At 51.3% G+C, this 20881-nt stretch overlaps 1 protein-coding gene across 4 annotated transcripts in view; it reads right to left on the bottom strand.

The window, feature by feature from the left end:
* Positions 1 to 2325: 2325 nt before the first annotated feature.
* Positions 2326 to 20881, bottom strand: part of Mok (MOK protein kinase) — a 46886-nt gene continuing 28330 nt past the window's right edge. For 2 of the 4 annotated variants that reach the window (XM_040275066.2, XM_040275065.2), the window contains 9 exons: positions 20601 to 20671; positions 9627 to 9705; positions 9221 to 9269; positions 8291 to 8466; positions 6667 to 6768; positions 5554 to 5727; positions 5019 to 5133; positions 2961 to 3158; positions 2326 to 2875 (listed from right to left, as the gene is read on the bottom strand). In XM_040275066.2, coding sequence (XP_040131000.1) covers positions 2795 to 2875; positions 2961 to 3158; positions 5019 to 5133; positions 5554 to 5727; positions 6667 to 6768; positions 8291 to 8466; positions 9221 to 9269; positions 9627 to 9705; positions 20601 to 20671 — 1045 coding nt within the window. In that variant the 3' untranslated portion in view covers positions 2326 to 2794. Of the gene's footprint in view, positions 2876 to 2960; positions 3159 to 5018; positions 5134 to 5553; positions 5728 to 6666; positions 6769 to 8290; positions 8470 to 9220; positions 9270 to 9626; positions 9706 to 20600; positions 20672 to 20881 lie in introns of all 4 variants that reach the window. The other 2 variants (XM_021720676.3, XM_013365549.4) reach the window with 1 other exon arrangement.

A 20881-nucleotide genomic window follows, 5' to 3' on the forward strand; every position in this document is an offset into this window, starting at 1 on the left:
GCCAGCTGCACTAAAGCTGTCGGATGTGTCCCGGCACACTGTGGATGCCTCTGTGCTAGGAACAAATCTTCCTGGCTCTGTTCCCAAGATTGGTTCCTGGCCAACGGTCCAAGATGGCTTCCAAGCCCTGACTGCCGTCGACACACAGCAGATCCTGACAGACAGCACAGGCCAGCCTCACGATGCACCACAGGAGGTGGACTTGCTCAGCTTGCCTGGTCAGGTTCAGGTCTGCTGCTCCCGCCTCTGGCCTTGTGCTTTCCTACATGTGGTAAATTGGTGAATGTGGCACTGGGCATGGGGCCTGGGTACAAAGGAAGCTGGGGGGAGGTGGGCAATGCAGGGTGTGGCATCCATCCCAAACCTAGCTGCCCCCACGCTGTGTTCATGGGTGGCCTGGCAAGGACTAACCCAGTAGGCCTTCCCATGGCGGGCAGCAGGGCAGGAGACAGCAGGACCTCATGTCTGCACCCCGTCTGTTCTGTGGATGGGTTTGTGATACTAAGGACCATCAGCCTTTGATTCCTCAGCCTGGGATGTCTGCGTGCTTGCTCTGCCCCAGCCCAGCACCCACAAGCCCCACTCTGTGCCCTAAGATCTGAAGTGTGCCGTGGGCAGGAGAGGGTAGGCACTCAGCAGGGTTCGGCGGGCAGTCAAGGGATGAGTGTTCCAACTGGGTGAAGAGGTGGAGGAGGAAGCCAGCCTTCACCTTTCCAATTTGAGAGTGGGCAGAGACCCCACAGGACTCTGGGGTCAGGGTGGGGATGGCCTATGCCCTTCGCCCTGGTCAGCAGTTGCCCATTGTAGGGCCAGAGAGAACCACCAGGGTTGATGCCTCCTAGGTGGTGTGAGATGCAAGGGAAATGCAGGAGCCCAAGGCTGGCCAACAAGAGTGTCCTGTCCAAATCCACAGAAGTGGGCTTGTCCCAGTGAGGCTAAGGTCTGCCACATACAGGACCAGGGCACTGCTGCAGAGCTTTCTACCAGAGACCAAAAATTTTCCCTTCATGGTTCATCTACTAAAAGGGGTAATGATTTTCCTACATATACAAATGCTCATCTGTGCTGTAACCAGTCCTCAGGACAGCAGGGTGCCCGTAACTGCAGCTCTCAGGACTTCTCCAGGGCCCACTGCCTCCACCCAGGCCAAGTGGCCTACCTACCTGCCTTGCAAGTCCTGCTCCTCTGGCTTTTGCCTCAGGTCCTTCCTGCGCCAGCTAGCAGGACTCTGCTCCTCCCTATCTGTGGACCCATCTCTGTGGCCTCCATCCCCTATCAGGACCCCTTCAAGTTTCAAAAAAATCTTGTCCTGCCCTTCCCCACAGGCAGCATCTCTGTCACCGTCACCTGCCTGGCCAGACATCCATGCCCAGGATTCTTCACCCATGTTGCCCTTGTACTGCCAGCTCCTCTTCTCTTGCCCCTGTCCCTCTGCATGGTCCCACGTTCACCCTCCTACTTCCATCTGTCCTGTACTTTCTGGGGCTGGGGCCACTGGAGAGACCTGGAAGGAAGGGTCACAGATTTGCCTCAATAGAGGGAAGAGGAGACTAAACACTAATCTGGTAAATTCAGTTTTCCTTTTAATATTGTGAGTTTGAGAAAATAGAATGAACATTCAATGACTAGGTTACATTTCAAGGCAGAGGGGCTTAGCAGAGGCTGGGGTGCAGCTCCTCGTGGGGCACAGGCCTAGCACAGTGAGGCCCTGCACTCCACCCTCAGCACCACACACAGAAACCGCCTGGCGGGGTTCTGCTCCTGCCCCTAAGCAGCCTGCTAGTGCCTCACCCTGAGTTCGCAAAGCACCACCTCTTCTTGCCACGTTCCTGTCCCACCCCCACGGGGAGAGGGTTTTATAGATGCGTATACATTTTAGTCGTGGATGGACACATCTATTTATTTTTATGCGGTGCTGAGCATCAAATCCTCATGCAAGCAAGGCAAGCGCTCTGCCACTCAGCCCCAGCCCCAGGGTTTCTTTTTGTGCCCAACTTCCTCTTGGCCCTCATGAAACAAAGCTCAAAGCACCACTGGCAACCTGGCAATGCCCACACGCCCGGGAGGACACCACTCACTGGAGCCGAAATCCCACGGCCACTCGAGGCTGGGGCTTGGCAGACAGAGCGGCCTGAGCTCCCACTGTGGCACGGCCGCCAGCTGTGACTCAACTCCATTTGACCCTTACTTAGTGCTTTTCTCAAGTGAAGCAGAAGCCACATTAAAGTGTTCCCAACGTCAGTGGCCCGATTGGCCTGCAGAGGCTGACGCAGCAGTGGTTAATGAGGACCCGAGTCCGACTCAGAGACTGCAGAGATGAGGAACTGCAATGACAGCTTATTTTTTAATAAAATTCAGGGGTCTCCAACAGCATAGTCTGTAAGGCATCACTACAATCCTGGGGACGTCCCCCAGTAGCACTGGTAAAGCTCAGCAAGGTGTGGCCCACGGTGAGCCTCTCCCACAAGCCTGACCCTACAGGACAGAAGGCACCGAGCGTCTGTTTTGACTCAGAAGAGATACAAAATATTTTCTCCACATCCTACGTCATGAGAATGAAATGAAACCCTGGAGGAGGTGTCACCAATGCATTGGACTGGACATGCAGCGCAGCTGCCCTGGGGGCAAGCACATGGGGCCACATGGCAGCCCAGAGCAGGTGGCCCAGGCAGCATGTTGGCACCAGGTGTCCCGGGGAGCTGGTGCCAGGCATGTTCTGGGCCTCGTCCCACGCGGAGCGGCATGGGCCTGCCCTCACGTAGCCTGCTCTTACTCGGAGGAGGCGCAGGCTGCCTCAGCACCCTCCGCCTCTCCTGTCGATGGTGGGCAGGCGGCACTGTTTCAGGCTAGGCTTGATGTCCTTCTGTGTGTCTATCTGTGAAAGGAAAACCAGGGACACTGACTGGAAGCTGAGGACAGGTGCAGGGGCAGCCCCCAGGGACGAAGAGCAAGACAGCTACCTTCTTGTTGGCACCCAAGCACTTCAAGGGTCTCAACATGGGGACTCTTCCGTTCGTCCCAGAACTGAACACTGACTGCAGTGTGGGGCTGGAGTATGACAGCTTGGTCACTCCCGAAAGCCTCAATTTGGGCAGTTCCATCAGGCAGGCCGGTCCCCGTCTCTTGCCGTGGTCCTCCTCTTGCCTCAGGGGCTGTTTCTTGAAACAGAACAGGGTCAGTTTTCCTCCGTGGAAATCAGGAAAGGCACAGGCAGCCCTCTGCTTCCACCTTTGTCTAGTGGAACTTCCTGGCTAGGCCGGGGCTGGAGCTCAGTGGTGGAGCGCTTACCTAACATGGGTGAGGTACTGGGTTCCAGCCTCAGCACCACATAAAAGTCAATAAAATAAAGGAATTATGTCAGCCAGGCGGGATGGCACATGCCTGTAAGCTTGGAAGGCATGCTTAGGAGGCTGAGGCAGGAGGATGGAGAGTTCAAAGCCAGCCTCAGCAAAAGCGAGGCATTGAGCAACTCAGTAAGACCCCGTCTCTAAATAAAACACAAAACAGGGCTAGGGATGTGGCTCAGTGGTCAAGTGCCCCTGAGTTCACTCCCTGGTGCCAAAAGATGAATTATAAAGATATTTTGTCCACCTACAACTAAAAAGTAACAAAACTTCCTGGCCTGAGGCAGGTCGTGCGGTGATGGGACACCCGCAGGTAAGGCACCCTGTGAGTCCCATGGGGAGAGGAGAGTCGCATACATCAGCCCCTCTTGGCCAGTACTCCTGCCCACCCTCTGCAACCACTCCACTCAGTTCTGCTGACCCCATGGAGGCTGGAGTGACCAGCCTCGCCTAGCGGTGACCTGCTCTGAGTGTGGATCTCAAACGACTTGCAGACTCTGACCCCTGTGCCTCCTGCTCTAGCTGGAGGTCCTGTGCCCAACCTGTCCCAACGGTTTCTGTGCAGCTTGTGAGCTCAGAATGGGTTCCACCTTTTATTTATTTGTTTCTCATTCACTTGTTTATTTACTAGGTGAACACAGTATCTTTGTTTATTTTTATGTGGTGCTGAGGATCGAGCCCAGGGCCTCACATGTGCTAGTCTAGTGCTCTACCACTGAACCCCAGTCCCAGACCAGGGGTTCCACCTTTTATAAGGATTGAAAGAAAACTTTGGTGGTATGTGAAATTCAAACATTTGCGCCCAGAGTTTCACTGGGTCATTCCCAGTTGGCACAGATGTCCTCTGCAGCAGCTCACCAGGCAGCCAGGAGCTGGACAAGCCAGGCAGTCTGCCCTCACAGACTCAGCACACCTCTGCCGTCACTGAAGATGGTGTAGGGGGGAGTGGCAGCAGGGCCGGCGAGGAGTTCCAGGAGGAGCGTGGCTGAGGGAGACTCTGGAGGCCCTGCTGGAGGGAGCCGCCTGCACCCTGCGCTTTAGAGGCGTGCCTGGAGCTGTCACAGGTGCTATACACCTGGACGCAGCGGTCGGGTCACGGAGCAGCGCCCTGGCTGCAGCCCTACGAGCCCTCTGCTGCTGGCTGAGAGCTGGCTAGTTGTGGAGGGTGGTGAAGAGCAGAACTGGGGAGGGAATGTCCCTAGCAGAGCTCCGGTGCCAGCCCCGAGGCTGCTGGGCCAAGCAGGTGAGTGCCTGTGGGTACTGGGCCAGATTGTACAGGGCAGGTGAAAGGAAAGGCAAGGGCTGTGACGGGGCTCAGGACTTTCACTGGTGGGAGGTGGCTTTCTGTGCCCCCTACTAGGACATTCTGAGGGTACACCAGGAGTGTCTGCAAAGGGTTCTGGCCTGGAATAGGACAGCTGCGTGTGGTCAGCACAGCACAGAAATGCATGGAAGGGTCCCACATCTAAGCCTGTGCACGTGGGTGTCAGCTGTGGGCCCTCAGCTAGTGGGGCAGGGCAAGCATGGTGAGCAGCATGGTGTCCAGGTTTCAGCTGACATGGTACAGCTGGGTGTACCACTGCCCTCCACAGATGGCCACCTCAGAGAAACAGGCCACCAGTGTGTCCAGCCTACTTAGTGGGCTGTTCCCCGCTTGCTGATTCCAGTCAGTACCTGCCTTCTGCCCTCCTTTGAGAACTGCCCGTTGAGACCAAGTAGTTCGGGCCCCATGGGGTGCTCTGGAAAGAAAGCCCTTCTGTGGCTGGCCAGGGCATGCTTCTCAGTCACCCTGCAGAGGAGAAGAGTGGTCACACCCAGGGAAGGCCCAGAGCACCTCTGCTTGTCTGCTGTCTCTAACTCCAAATCTGCTGTGACGAGAGGGTCCCATGAGCTACTAGGAAGAGCAACCAGAGGCGTGGGATCAGGTGACATCCAGTGGCTCTAATGCGCACCGCGGGCTCACACCACCCCACAGGATGCCCACCAGACGCTCCAGAATCCTCACCACCGGAGCCAGGGCACTGCCTGCACAGTGGCTACGCTCTCCCTGCCTACCACGGAGCTGCTGACTGCTTCACTGAGGAGCACACTGCCCAGAACACAGTGGGTCACGGGAGGCACTGACCACCGCCAGGGTGGGAACCCTCCAGAGGCTGGTTTCCTGCCTACCGTGTGCCGCACGGCCAGGTGGAGACCCACGGGAGCCTACCTCTGCTCCTGGAAGTAGGGATGCAGCAGGGCCTGGTGGGCAGCGATGCGCTCGTCAGGGTCATAGGCCACCATTGCGTGCAGGAGGGAGAGACATTGCGGGGACAAAGTGGTTGTCAGTTGAGGTATTCCTGATCCCTTTTTAAAAGGAAAATCAAAACTCATAGCTCTCGACCTGTATTAAAAGCCCAATGATAATAAAGGATCATGCCATTATTTGGAGCACTTGGTCAGTTGTCGTCCTGACTCTAAGGGGACAGTTCATGACCCACAGAAGGGGGCACGCCACCCTGTCCAAACTATAGACGTGCAATGCCAAGAGTGAGCCTCAGCTGAGCCATGGGCCCTGGAGACCAAGCCTGGTTGCAGGTTCATGGATTGATAAACATCCCCCCCAGGAGGGATGTGGAGAGAGTGGGGCGGGGGCTGGGCATGCGGGTTAGGGGCCCATGGGAAATCTTTACTTTCTGCTCGATTTTGCAAAACCTAAAACTGCTCTAAAAAAATAAAGTCTGTTAAAAAGGAGTGTGTGTGAAATCTGTTGTGCTATACATTTAAGATAACGACCTTTCCTCTAAAAGATTAAATTCTCCTTCCCACATTAGGACGAAATCAAGTTTAAAAATGGAAAAAAAGCAGCGTCTAGAATTGCTAGCATCTTCTTACCTTCTTGGGACCTAGGGCTGCTGGCTGCTCCCTTGGCCCTCAGGGCCCCCTCAGAAGCCCTAGCTCCCTGGCTGTGATCCCACAAAACCCCATGGGTCTGTGACACCTTGTCTAGGAGCCAGTATGACCCTGATGCTGTGGGACGGCGGCAGAAAGTCTCCTGTGCAGTTGGCGCTTGGGGGACCTTCTCCCCTGAGGGCTGCAAGTCCTGTGTAAATACTCCAGGGACAAAACCCGGCTCCCAAGCCGTGGGTGAGGCTGCGAGGACTTTACAGTGCCAGAGGAAGAGCACCCTGTGAGCCCCAAAGTCACAGGCAGCCCCTTTTCCAAAGGCAGAGGAGCCCAGTAGGTGAGGGGACGAGTGGGGGGGGGGCTTGTTCTGCTCCACCATGGCCCACTCCAGCTGAGGCAGGAGTCCACATCTGACTCTCAGGGCCGCCACACTCACTGTTTGAACTTGGTGAGGGTCTTCTGAGCGGGTGTGCCAATGACATCATGGATTTTTGAGATCTGGTCCAGTTCATTTGCTCCAGGGAAGAGGGGCTGCAGACTGCGGGAGCAGGACAAGAGGCACCCAGGTGAGCGCAGGGCTGTCTCCTCCAGGAGACAGTCCCTCTATAGACTCCCAGGAACGGTCCCCAGAGCCATCCTCAGGGCTGGGAGCCGTCCATCCTTCTCCACAGCCCCAGGTGTGATTCCTGAGAGGCGAACACACTCCTCTATCTGCACACTCCTGTGACTGCGTGAAAGGAGCACATCAGCTCTAACTGCCACAGACACATGGGGCCTGACGCCAGCCAGGTGAGTTCTGCTGCACATGGAGGGCAGAGTGGGGCAGGGCTTATGGGCAACTGAGTTCCAAGAAAACTTTTGGTTTACAGAGCTTTTACAGATTTTGTAATCGTGAATAAAAGATTTTAGACTTGCATAAACCAACCCAATCCATGTTACACATCACAAAGAGGAGCCTAAACAGCTCCGCTAGGAATGGCTTCCGCTCAGTCAAGAGCAGTATCTGCAAAGAGAGAAAGAGGGCCGTGTGGATGAGCAGGACCCAGCTCCAAGGTGGAAAACCAGGACACCCCTGCCCAGCGCAGGTTACCAGGTGGCTGGCTCCCTGAGGCTACTGCGTCCTGTTCTCCAGTACCCTACCAAACCAGCTCAGGGGATTTCAGAACTGTGCTGGTGCTCGAGGCTGCACAGCAATCACCTCTCAGCTCTCCAAAGTGACAAGTCACCAACATGAACGCTGGCATTCTAAGGGGTGCCCTGAAGTGCACATCTGTATGCATTTCTGTAGTGGTCAGTTGAACAGGTAGGATAATGACACTAGGTCACAATGCTCACTTGAAGATCCACCATGAGAAAGAGGGAGCTGCCCACCCCTGGGGGCCTACCTATGCCACTCCACTCGCCCAGCATGGACCAGCCTGCCGCCCATCTCCTAGGCCCCTGCTCCACCTGGAAACCAAGCCCAAAGGCCAGAGTTGGAGTGGGGAGGCCAGAGCACCCTGCATGCCTGGAGCAGGCCCTGAGGGCACCGCTCACCCTCCCCACATCTGCCTGGAGGTGGAATGAGCTTGCCTCCCCTCTGCTCTGGGATGCTGGTCTGTCAGTCATTTCAGGATCAAGCCTGGAGGACAGCCCTGTTCCCCAGGAGCCCGATGGTGATGGCTTTGTAGGAAGAACAAGCAAGGAAAGGTAACATGAAAGCCTAGTGGACTTTTGTCCTTCTGTGGTGCTGAGGATGGAACCCAGGGCCTTGCCCGTTAGGCCAGCACCTACCACTGAGCCACACAGTGCCCACCTAGGAAGCTTTCTGCTGAAATAAAAAGTTGAGTGACTGTAAAACCTGGACGTATGGGGCTGGGGCTGAGCAGTAGAGCGCTCAACTAGCACGTGCCAGGTCCTGGGTTTGATTTTCAGCACCACATAAAAATAAATAAAAATAAAGATTAAAAAAAAAAAAACCTGGAGGTGTGGGGGATGGCAAGACACCCCCTGGCCTGGGCCTCGCTGTGTGATCTGCCCCCTCCACCTGAGTGTGACCAGGCTGATGGTCCCTGCTCTACCTGGCGATCTCATAGAACACACATCCTGCACTCCACAGGTCCATCTTGTATGTGTAGAAGCCATCAGTGAGGAGACACTCCGGGGCCCGGTACCAGCGGGTGGAGATGTATTCCGTGTACGGCTGCTTGGAATAGACACTCCGGCAGGACCCAAAGTCCCCCAGTTTCAGGACATCCTGCTGCAAGCAGCAAAAATCAGAGGTGACATCTCTGCAGCTACTATCATACAAACCATTTCAAACGTTTATACACTAACAGGAAAATCCTGGCATTGACACTAGCATGGAAAATAGAAATTACCACTTTGTAAGCCTCTGGGGGATGGGGACGTGGGGATTTCTCCATGTGGAACATGGCTACAGACATTCTGACAGACTTGGCATGCATCTCCCATGTCTCCAGAATCTCCAGGTAAGCTGCATGCTCCAGCCACGTGTACCCTGTGTCACACCTCCGATGCCCTGGCTCTGCAGGTGGCTCAGTTCTGGCTCACCCTGCAAAGGCTCCCACAGCATGTGGCTTCAGGGGACTGTCGATGGTGCATCAGATAGACGTGGGGGAAAGCACAGGATGACTGAGCTCGGGCCTGCAGAGGCTTCAGAGTGGGGGACCTCAAGGCTGGCCTCAGGGCACTATAGGGGAAGACCTCAAATTTGGAATGAGCTCAAATCCTGCCTCTGCCACGCTAACATCTAGTGTTTGGGATGGACATTTGAATGGAGTGAATTTTGTCATATTCTTCCAGCTGTATCGACAGTTATTTTGGTGAAACTTACTTAATAAGCCTCCTTTTCCCAGTTGGAAAGGGAAAAACTCTTTAAGAAACATGCTGAAATAAAAAGTTGAGTGACTAGCTAAACACATCCAGTGGGAAAAGGCCTCATAATCTACCTTTATTCCGAAATTAAATTTCCATATAAAAATTCTTACCTTTATGAGTATATTTTCTGGTTTTACATCTCTGTGAAATATTCCATTTCTGCATTTGGAATATAAAGAATAGAATTAATTGCATCTTTTTTTTTTTTTTTTGTACTGAGGAATTAACCTAGGGGTATTTTACCACTGAGCCACATCCACAGCCCTTTTTGCTTTTGTTGTCGTTCTAATTAATTTACTCTTTATTTTGAGACAAGCACTCACTTAAGTGGCTGAGGCTGGCCTCAAACTTGCAATCCTCTTGCTTCAGCCTTTCGAGTTGCTGGGATTCAGGCATGTGCCACTGCACCCAGCTAACAGTACTTTATTAATTCAAATTCTTGAAAGTGAATTGTATTTTTAGTGAATATAAATACATTTTGTCCATCTGAGAGCTGCCCCATCTCCCAAAGCGTACCTGTGCATGTGATCAAGGGATCTGCATAACTGATACATATAGTGCCTGATTTTTTTTTCTGATAATGGATGTCTTCTTCCTGTACAATCAAGGAAAAGGCAAATTATAGTCACCAATGATACATATCCCCTTTTTAAAAACATATAATCCACTTTTTTAAAAAAATTTTTACATGTAGTTGGACACAATACCTTTATTTTATTTATTATTTTTACGTGCTGCTGAGGATCAAACCCAGTGCCTCACATGTGCTAGGCAAGCGCTCTGCCACTGAGCCACAACCCTAGCCCCATAATCCACCGTTACTTAATAATATGTGAAAAATCTAAGTTCCTCTGTGAAAAATAATCTCAAGTAGTTTTAGGAATATGGAGTACACTTACAAAAGACATCATTTAAAATCCTACATAGTGGCATGATTTCGCTTAAAATCACAAAACATATGCATTTTGATTTCAGTTAGAACACTACTGAGCGATAGTCATAAGAACAAGGTCTGATAATCTTGGGTCTTCCAGGACTGTCCCCTTCAAACTGCATTAGTTTTGAAAACTTTGAGTCACTTGAAAACCTCCTGTCTTGCTGGGTGCAACGGCACTCATCTGTAACCTTCGGGAAGCTGAGGCAGGAAGATCACAGTTTAAGGCCAGCCTCAGTAACTTAGCAAGGTCTCAAGCAACTTACCGAGACTTTATCTTAAAATAAAATTTAAAAGTAAAAATAAAAAGACTGGTGATGTGGCTTAGTGGTTAAGTGCCCCTGGGTTCCACCCTTGGTACTAAAAAGAAGAGAAAAAGAAGACCCCATGTCTTCTGTGACATCCTGGCTAGGTAGAGATCTCCATTGTGTTTATTTATTTTGAGACAGGGTCCATGTTACCCAGGGTGGCCGTGAACCTCTGGGCTCAAGGCATCCTGCCACCTTAGCCCCCGAGTAGCTGGGATGACAGGTGTGCAGGGCACCTGGCTTTGGAGATTGCCACCAATAGGGAAGAGAGCACAGTCCAGCAGAAGTGCAGACTGCTTGGGATTCCACCACCCACATGTCCTTCACAGAGGTACCTGGTGGCCCCAGGGCCACACTGCATTCCTACAGTGTCTACCTCATTTCAAGGCTCCAAACATGCCACCGCGGTACCACAGGGCTACTATTTCAGAGGCCACACTTCACTTGGAGTGTTTGTAAGTTCATAAGTTTTAAACTGGCAAAGTGACCCATTTTCTTCCCCATGACCATTTGGCCCTTTGGACACTGTTAGTCTCAAATTTGCAATTTCTTTTCCCAAATAAGTTCAATCTTTTTCCCTACATAGCTAAATAAAAATGTTTAAAAAATGCAAATAATAAGGGCTGGGGATGAGGCTCAAGCGGCAGCGCTCTCGCCTGGTATGCGCGCGGCCAGGGTTCAATCCTCAGCACCACATACAAACAAAGATGTTGTGTCCTCCGAAAAATAAAAAATAGATATTAAAATTCTCTCTCTCAAAAAAAAAAAAAAAAAAAAAAGCAAATAATAAGGGGCTGGGGTTGTGGCTCAATGGTGGAGCACCTGCCTCACATGCGTGAGGAACTGGGTTCGATTCTCAGCACCCCATATAAATAAAGTCCTCTGACAACTATGTATTTTTTAAAAAAGCAAATAATAAGTAATTTAAATTGTAAAATTATAAATTGTATCTAAATGAAATTAACTTTTTCATATAATATCATAACCTTTTTATTGTTTCACAAAACTTATTACCAGTTTCCTGGAATTAAAACAAAAATAATTAAAATCAAGACTTAGTTTTCCTGAGCCCAAGGACCTCTAGAATTTTATTACCTTAACATCCATATAAAAGCAAAAAGAAAGCAGCCTCCCTTGTCCCTCAGGGGTGCTCAGGTCCACTCGGCAAGCCTCCTCGACCCCTCGGCCCCACGCTGGTTCTCCCTGCCCAGCGTCAGCTTGACACTCCAGACGGCCTGTGGCCAGGCCCCTTCTGCCTCTGGGGTTCCTGGACTCCAAGGCACCCCATCCCAGGCTCAGGCGGAGGCAGAGTGTTCCTCCCACCCAGGCCTACGGCAAAAGGCAGGCTTGACTCACGGCTAGGCCTGGCTCATGGTCTTGAGAACAGCGCCCCCCACATCCCGCCAGCTTAAGGAAGGCTCCTCAGTACCGGCTCCAGGCTGTTCCACTTCTGAAATACCTTTCCCAACTAAGTGCACACATCCAGACCCTATTGCATAAAACTGGTATCACAGTTATATGAATTTGAACTTGGGAAAAGAGGATCTTGTTAGAGAAAGTCTCATCTGTCCAGTCTTCCTAACCACCGGGGGGTCTTTTAAAAAGCAGAATCCAAGGCTGAGCGCGGTGGTACATGCCTGTAATTCCAGCAGCTCGGGAAGCTGAGACAGGATGATCCCGAGTTCAAAACCATCCTCAGCAATGGCAAGGTGCTTAGCAACTCAGTGAAACCCTGTCTATAGATAAAATATAAGAGGGCTGGGGATGTGGCTCAGTGGTCGAGTGCCCCTGAGTTCAATCCCTGGTACCAAAACAAAGCAGATTCCAAGGCTCCAATAATAAACCACAAAGGGCTGGAGGCCAGGAGTCTTTCTCAGTGGCCTTGGCCCCCAGCATGAGCCCCCTCCCCAGGTGCCACTCTCCCCTTCCCCTGTTTCTCTCCCGAAGCCTGCTCCTATTCCTGGATCAGGAGCGGCTCTCTCCCTCTGCCCCCCGAGGAAGCGTGTCCCGCAGGACTGAGGCAGTGCAGGGACAGGCAGCGAACTGGACAACCACAGTCCATACCCTCAAAGGACCGGCTGATCACCCACCCTCCAGTTTTTCCAAACCAGATCCTAACCCTGTGGGCCTGAGAGCATGTCTGAGATTCTCACTTTCAAACAGCCTGGAACAAAGGAAATACAGTGCCATTAATGACTCACTCAGGAGTCCCTCCCGGGCCCTCAGGGAACGCTGCAGCCCTGTCTGCCGAGCCATCCTGACCTTAGTAATTTTTGTAAGTTAATTTTTACCAAAAAAAAAAAAAAAAAAATCCAGCTTTCATTAAGGAGGCTCCATGGAATGTCCTGTATGACACCAGTAGTGGAAAAAGACTTCCCGAGAAACGGCGTAGCCTGTGGCACCCGCTGCAGGAAAACGGCCCTCCCTCCGGCTGCTTGGGAAGAGCCAGCGCCTGACCACCCCTGGCTGGAGCCTGGCCCTCCTCTCAGGTTCAGAGGTGTGCGCTGGGCTCTGGCACAGACGAAAATGCCCTCATGCCCACTGAGGCCCAGAGCAGCGCCCGTGGCAAGTGTATTTTTTTGCTATTTCTTTTTATTCAGTAGTACACTTTACATTTTGCGGGGAGATAAGAGGAGTAGGGCAAAAGGGTTTCATCAGAGTCCCCTACATGTATGACACTCCTGATGGTACAAGGACAGGATGAAAGACCAGGCAACCAGAGGGAGGGTTCCCAATATTCCTAACTCATCTCTATAATTAAAATGATACGGTGTGAGTACCAAGCCCGCGGTGGCCCTCAGTGCCAGCTGCAGTCCCAGTTCCCCGCAGGCTAGGTCATACCTACACATCATCGTCCTTTTCCTTTCAGGGAATGAAGCTGGCCTAGAAAATAGGGAACAAAAAGTTCAGCACAGTTGGGTGACAGTGCTGTGACTTTCTTCCTACCCTCCCCAGCCCACTGTGCTAGGCAGGGCTCAGAGCAGAACTACCAAGGGCCTCCTGGGGCCTGGTGAGCCTGGCCTGGCAGATCCCACAGGCAGGGCCCCGGGCTGCGGCTCTCCAGGGCACAGTCCTCTCTTTGGCGATGATGACTGTAGGGTTAGCGCACGCATGCTGATTTCTGGGTGGTCTTCAGGATCTCAGCAGCCTTGCTGTGCTCAGTACCTTGGAAATCCACGCCATTCGTACCTAGAGCGTGGTTCCCTTCTTGAAGTCCTGTTCCATGTGCATCTGAGTCGGGAATCACCCTGGAGATGAAAATGCCCAGCTTGGAGGCCTTTCCTCCTTGATGTTAAATCCCAACTGAGCTCCGGGAGGCTTCTTCAGTGTCACAATTCGGGGCAGAAACTGGTGGATTTATTGTCGTAGTCCAGGTGATATACTCTCATGAGGAAGAATCCACACTGGGGGATTCTATTAGGCAGGCAGGAAAAGCACTGAGCAGTCATCATAAGGAACTGGCCGTCCATCTTGGACAAGACCCACTGCTTAAATGCCAAACTACCTCAGCAGCAACAAAGCCCTTAGCCACCCTTGGCTCGGCTCAGTCAAAACCCCGTGACACCCACGTGCCCCTACTGTGCCCCAGGAGATCCAAGGGGCCCCACTGTCAGCGCCTCTCTGTGGGAGGAGCCAGAGGAGCAGGCAGGGCTGCATGGGCAGAGCCCTGCCCTGGTGGCCTGGCAGGCTCAAGGACAGGTCCTCGGGTTCTGTGCCTTGAAGCTGGGTCATCTTAGGCAAGTGAATATGGAAAAGTTTTAACTTTCTTTGAAATTCAGTTTCCTCACCTCTAAAATGAGAAGCTCAAATGAGGGCCTGCACACCGGTGCCCCCAGCGCCTGAGGACTGGGTGCCCTGCCGAGCTGCTCTCCGCTCTCCGGACTCGGCCTGGGACGGAGCCTGGTGAAGTCCAGCCCTGAGGCCAACACTGGGACAGTGAAGCCCTGAGGCCGATGCTGTGACACGCTCACCTCGGTACCCTTGGCCTAGGCTCCAGCTCACCAAGGAAACGTCATTGTAACATGGGGAACTTGTGCTGCTTCGGTTAAAATTAACAGTAGGTGACCTCGGCTTAGAAGAAAATTCCAGTGACAAAAACGCTGCATCACCCACCTGAGTGGTGTGGAGACTGACAAGTAGGGAAAGCAGACGTCAATCATTCTGCGTCAAAAGTGCAAAGAAGTAACAGGAATGATGTGACATTTATTTAACTTCTATTTTCCTTCTTATTTATGCACAAAGTGAGACAGAGTAAAATTATGCAATAGATCTAAAAGAACTCTTTTTTTTTTTTTTTAAAGTGAGAGAGGGGGACAGAGAGAGAGAGAGAGGGAGAATTTTAACATTTATTTATTTTTTCTTAGTTCTCGGCGGACACAACATCTTTGTTGGTATGTGGTGCTGCTGAGGATCGAACCCGGGCCGCACGCATGCTAGGCGAGCGCGCTACCGCTTGAGCCACATCCCAGCCCCCTAAAAGAACTCTTGATCAGGATAAAATTAAAATTGCCCAGTGATAGGGCTGGGGATGTGGCTCAAGCGGTAGCGCGCTCGCCTAGCATGCGTGCGGCCCGGGTTCGATCCTCAGCACCTCATACAAACAAAGATGTTGTGTCCGCCGAAATCTAAAAAATAAATATTGAAAAAAAAAATTCTCTCTCTCTCTCTCTTAAAAAAAAAATGCCCAGTGATAAAGGTCTGTGTTATGGCAAAACAGTGCCTCTTGCCATCAGTGGGTGAGAGTTGATGAGACATAGAAAATACAACTGGGGCTAGGCGGGGGCTCAGAGGCAGAGCCTTGCCTGGCGAGCCTGAGACCCTGGGTTCCAGCCTCAGCACCTCATAAAGATAAAAAAATAAAGGTATTGTGTCCACCTATAACTGAAAAAACTAAATGTTTAAAAAAATAAGTAAAAAAATAAAAAACACAACTGAATAAATCCAGCACAGTAACGTGAGTGTCATCTATTCGCGGAGACTAACCATGCTGCTACCTACAGTCAAACCAAGTCTGCTTGCTTGTTTCGTACTTGGTTCCTTCCTCCAGTGCCATGGACTCATTCAGGATGCCTGCCCCACCACAGCCTCTGAAAAGCCAGGAACAAGCCCAGCCCCTGGACCGCAGGCAGCTGGTGGCCATGACTGGCATTTCTGGGCCAGCGTACCACATTCCCTCTGCTCACAGAACACAGAGCCACTGGAGAGCTCAGGGTCCAGCAGGCCAAGGCTGCCAAGGAGAGAGAGGACGGGCAGCAGGGGCTGAGGCAGGAGCCCCTGCAGTCAGAGGTGGGGACCCTGGGCAGAGGGTTCCACTTCCTGCAAGGCCCAACTCAACTCCCCCCTCCCCAGGCAGTCTCTCCTCCTCAGTGTGAGCTCCACAGGGTGGGGGCCCACTGTGACCCTTCTCTACCACCCTCCAACCCTCATCACCTCAGCCTCCTCTGACCCCTGCTGGACAAAGAGAAAACCACCCACCTTCATCTGGCCACCCCCTAGTTCACAGCCACAGGCATCTTGAGAACAGCCCCTGCTGGACCCAGGCCCTGCACACCTGGGTGCTGGAAGCAGACAGTCCAGACTGTGACCACTCCTCCCTCCTTTCATTATCTCGCTCTTTACTATTTAACAGCACTACTGAATGCCTGATTGCTGAAGACAGTAGTAATTTAAGTCACAGGAATTGCTATTCTGGTAAAAAAAAAAAAAAAAAAAAGAAGAAGAAGCAGCAGTAGCAGCAGCAGCTTTAGTGATTACTGGGCTTTTAATAGATCAGTGCTGCCCTCACAGGGGCAGACCAGAGGAAGTGCCTGTTCCTAGGAGGCTCTGAGCTAAGGCAGGAGGGAGCTCAGGGGAGCAGTGCAAAGTCAAGGTCGAGGCTGGAGCTTCAGCCTTGCCTCAGGCATTTTTAAAGCTTCACGTGGGGTTATTACTTCATCCTTCAAGCCCCAATTTCCTCATCTGTAAAACGGGGCTGATAATAACAGTGCCAACCACAGAGGGTTGTCAGAGGACTCTGTCAGGTGGCCAAAAACAGCACCCTGGGCGGGGGCGGGGGCTCAGCAGTAGTTCACTTGCCTGGCATGTGAGGCACTGGGTTCGACTCTCAGCACCACATATAAATAAATAAAATAGAGGTCCATCAACAACTAAAACAAAATTGGAAAAAAAAGACCCCTCACCGTGGGACCAGCCCAAGTTCAAGCCCCTCTGCCACCTACTAGGTAATCACCTCGGACAAGCGACTTTCTCTGTGCCTCCATTTCCTCATGCTGAGATGGGGATAATAGCAGTGGCCTGGCGGTTGCTGCAGAGTTAAGAGGAGGTACCTCCTATGAAGTATTCAGAGTAGCACTGGGGCTACAGGAGCCGCGAGCCCTGGTCACCGTCACTCAGACCACTGACCCTGAGGCGACTTTCCTCCCTTTTACCGGCTCTGAGTTCAGGGTGCCCCACTTTGCTGGCATCTTCATCAGCTCAGTGCACTGAGCACAGCCCTGGGCCCACAGGACACTGGACCTCAGGGTAAAGCTGGCCATGTTTGACGGCCCCAGTTCCCACTCGGCATCTGCTGCTAAGGGGTGACTCTCAGGACTGAGAGCCACTCCTAAGAATGTACCCATCAAGAGAACAAGACCTCTGCACAAGACCCGTGGAGGACAGAGCCCTAACCTGGTAAGTGCCAGCCAGGACACGGCCTGCCTCCTGCCCACAACCACCCCTCTGCTTTCTTACTTCCTGTGCTCCCCAGGCACCCCTGAGCCATGGGCTTTTTACTGGCTTCAAAGTTACTAATTCTGGAGGCCACACAGAGAGCTATGTTATTCACCTCCACTAGCTCTGCTGTCCTCTGACACGTGGGTCACTCTGATAACGGGTGCTAGGGTTATGCTTCGGGGACATGGGACCATTTTGTCTAAGCCACTGACCTTTTTGCTTGGCCTAGCATGGGTGTCCCAAAGGTGACCTTTGACATCAGGAAGCAAAAGATTCCACCTTCAGATCACGCTAACACCACCATTTTCTGCAGGTGTCCCATGAAGAGCCATGGAGGTCGGCTGAGTGTGCTCAGACTGCTGACTATTGCCTCCTATCGGCTCCCACACCCTAGGCCACGCTGCTTCTTCATCCCCCGGTGTCCACAAATGTCCTCAGGAGGTGGACTTAGGGCTTGGACCTCCCCACTCCTCATGCTTGGCTGTCTTAGGAATGACTCTTGCAAACTCCTTGCTCTAGTGACTGGCCTAGTACACAGCTGGAAACCAGAGGGGCCTGGCTCAGTAACAACATAAGGAGTGGACGTCTGTGGATCTGTACAGCCATCGGCTGCAGCCCCTGAAGGCAGATACTGGGGAAAGAAGGCTTCAATTTCTGCAATTATACAATCCCTTGCCTACTGGAAATCAAAGATATTTATTCTGAGCAAAGATTTCTCAGATATCTAAACACAGAGCAATGTGCTGAAAATTCTCCTTCTCACAGCCCCCCCCTTTTTTTGGAACCAGGGATTGAACCCAGGGGCATTTAACCACTGAGCCATATCCCCCAGCCCTTTTTTGTATTTTACTTAGAGACAGGGTCTCACTGAGATGCTTAGGGCCTCACTAAGTTGCTGAGGCTGGGTTTGAATTCCCGATCCTCCTGCCTCAGGCTTCCAAGCCACTGGAATTCCTGGGGGGGGCGTGCCCCACTGTTCCCGGCTCCCCTTGAGTTTTAAGATACCACACTCTAGGAAGCACCACAGGAATTCTAAATCAGGATGCATCACCTGACACCAAGGGATTGTACAGGTTCTTTCTCTTTTTTTAGAGAGAGAGAGAGAGAGAGAGAGAGAGAATTTTTCAATATTTATTGTTTTTAGTTTTCAGCAGACACAACATCTTTGCTTGTATGTGGTGTTGAGGATCAAACCTGGGCCGCACGCATGCCAGGCGAGCGCGCTACCGCTTGAGCCACATCCCCAGCCCCTGTACAGGTTCTTTCAAAAGCAAAATTTGGGGCTGGGTGTGCAGCTCAGTGGCAAAGTGCTTGCCTAGCATGTGTGAGGCCCTGTTTTCAATCCCCAGTACTACAAAAAGAAAAAAGCCATGTTGACTTACTGGTTTTGGGAAAAAAAAAAAAATAATAATATTATAAAAAGTAATAATAAAACATAGGGGTTGTTTCTGACAACCAAGGATTGTAACTGACAATCGACCTACACGCAGAGGGTCAGTGTGAAGAACCAGCATAGCCCCCCTTATCCAGACTACATGGAATGAGATGCTGGTTAGTAAAATCCCCAGGTTCACGAGGCTCACTCCTCAGACAGAGAGCCCCCTGCAGCCTCCTGACACAGCTCCTCCTGCCCAGCCTGCTCACATTTGCTGCCCCCCTGGGCTTCCTGCCCGTTGCTGGACCATCTTCAGCCACTTTCTCCCACTGTGGGTGTGTCCAGGCCCAGAGGCTTGTTCTCTCCATCAGCTCAAATTTGAGTGGTTTTGACCAAAAAAACAGATGACTACATTTGTTAGAGTTGTACTTAAACAAGAATAAACAAATTACTAAGCGAATAAATACATGAGGTTTGTAATGTATAAGAAATACCATACAGGGCTGGGGATACAGCTCAGGTGCTAGAGTGCGTGCCTCGAAAGCACAAGGCCTTGGGTTCAATCCCCAGCACCACAAAAAACAAAACAAAACAAGAAATACCATATAGGGGCTGGGGATGTGGCTCAAGCAGTAGCGCGCTCGCCTGGCATGCGTGCAGCCCGGGTTCGATCCTCAGCACCACATATCAACAAAGATGCTGTGTCCGCCGAGAACTAAAAAATAAATATTAAAAATTCTCTCTGTCTCTGTCTCTGTCTCTCTCTCTCCTCTCTCACTCTCTCTTAAAAAAAAAAAAAGAAATACCATATAATCCCAGATACGAGGCAATCTCCTCTTTTCCCAAAAAGATCCACAGTTTTTGACCAGTTATATACATAAACTTTTAAGGATGTAGAAAAACTTGCTTACACATGCGACTTATTTTCTTAGTAATTTATGACCACATAAATATTTAAAATCACATAATAAAATACAAGCAATCCCTGTCTGTGTGGGTTCCCTATCTGTAGATTCAACCATCAATGGTTGTGCTCAACAGGTACAGACTCTCCCCCTTGTCGCTGTCTCCTAATAACAACCATCATTTCCACAGCAGCCACACTGTATCTGGTCCTGTAAGTCACCAGGAGGTGACGTGAAACCCACGGGAGCAAGAGCTGGGTTTTGTGCAAACGCAACACCAGGCATCCTCAAATTCTGGCATCCCCAGAGTGTCCTCAGGGGTGAGGACACCAGGGCGCCTTATATTAATGTTGACACAACACTGTCTTCATCCTGTCACTTCACAAAGACAACTGTATTTGGACTCTTCAGCACCAGTGTCTGCCTCTCTATCTGAAGGGACTGTGGCACGCTGCTTTCAGTCTAACTTGTTTGAGATAATACAGCTTTTAAATCACCGATGATGTTTCCACTTAAATTCTATTCCCAATCATCTGAACTCACAGGACATTAGGGCAGCTAATTTTCTTCGTGTGACCTTGGGTATTGTGATTTGAATGGGACACTGGCTGTTGTTTCTTAGTGATATGCACCAGGTTCATTGTCCTAACAGCTGGCAGACCCATGAGGTCAGAGCCCCGGGACACTTGCTCACTGGGGGCCAACCACCTGCCCCCTTGCCTGCTGGCTCTCTGCTGTGCCCTCGGCAAGCATCCAAGGCTGGCCCTGGCTGAGGCCGGCTCAGGCCAAGCTTCCCTAACAGAGCTTTACTGTTTCAAAGATGGAAATAATGAGCACCCCGGACACCAGTGCACGGCAAGGTGCAAGGGGTTCCCCAAAGCCAGGATCTTCAGGGAAGCTTTGCCTTGTTCAGCAGGGAACAGAGTCAAGCAGCAAGGAGACCCCAGGGAGAGGTACCTCAGAGCAAGGGGCCCCAAAGCTCGGCACCCCGCAAGGAAGGCACAAGCTGCAATGCTCTGCTGCCTTCAGCGCCACTTTTCCAAATCACAGGGTTACCAGAAGGCCTTGGCTCCCCTTCCTGCATGCAGTCACCCTGGGAGGCCAGCCTGCCACAGCAACGCCTCCAGGAGCAAGCCGTCCTGGTTGTCACCACTGCTCTGTGGTGACCAAGGACTATGAGATCGGAAGCAAGATACAGGTGAGCTACAAACTTAAAAGAGTATTATAAGGTAGCTTTTGAAATAGTCTACGTACCTCGTATGAGCTCATAAATATTCATGTCCATAAGTTCACATATAAGTGCAAGAGAACCAGATTTTCTGTCACTGAAGAAGAAAGCAGGTTTTAAATTTTTTTTTGGTCTTAATCAGAAAACATGATCAAATATTTAATTCACTGTAAACATTTCTGGTAAATATAAGGCACTCCCACATCAGCCAAAGATGGCAATATAATTATTAAAATAGTAGAGATTTTGATTTTCAACCAATATTTCAGATAAATTTAATTTTCAATAACCGTAAAAATTTATTTTA

This window comes from Ictidomys tridecemlineatus, chromosome 5 (genome assembly GCF_052094955.1).
Source record: "Ictidomys tridecemlineatus isolate mIctTri1 chromosome 5, mIctTri1.hap1, whole genome shotgun sequence".
Classification (NCBI taxonomy): domain Eukaryota; kingdom Metazoa; phylum Chordata; class Mammalia; order Rodentia; family Sciuridae; genus Ictidomys; species Ictidomys tridecemlineatus.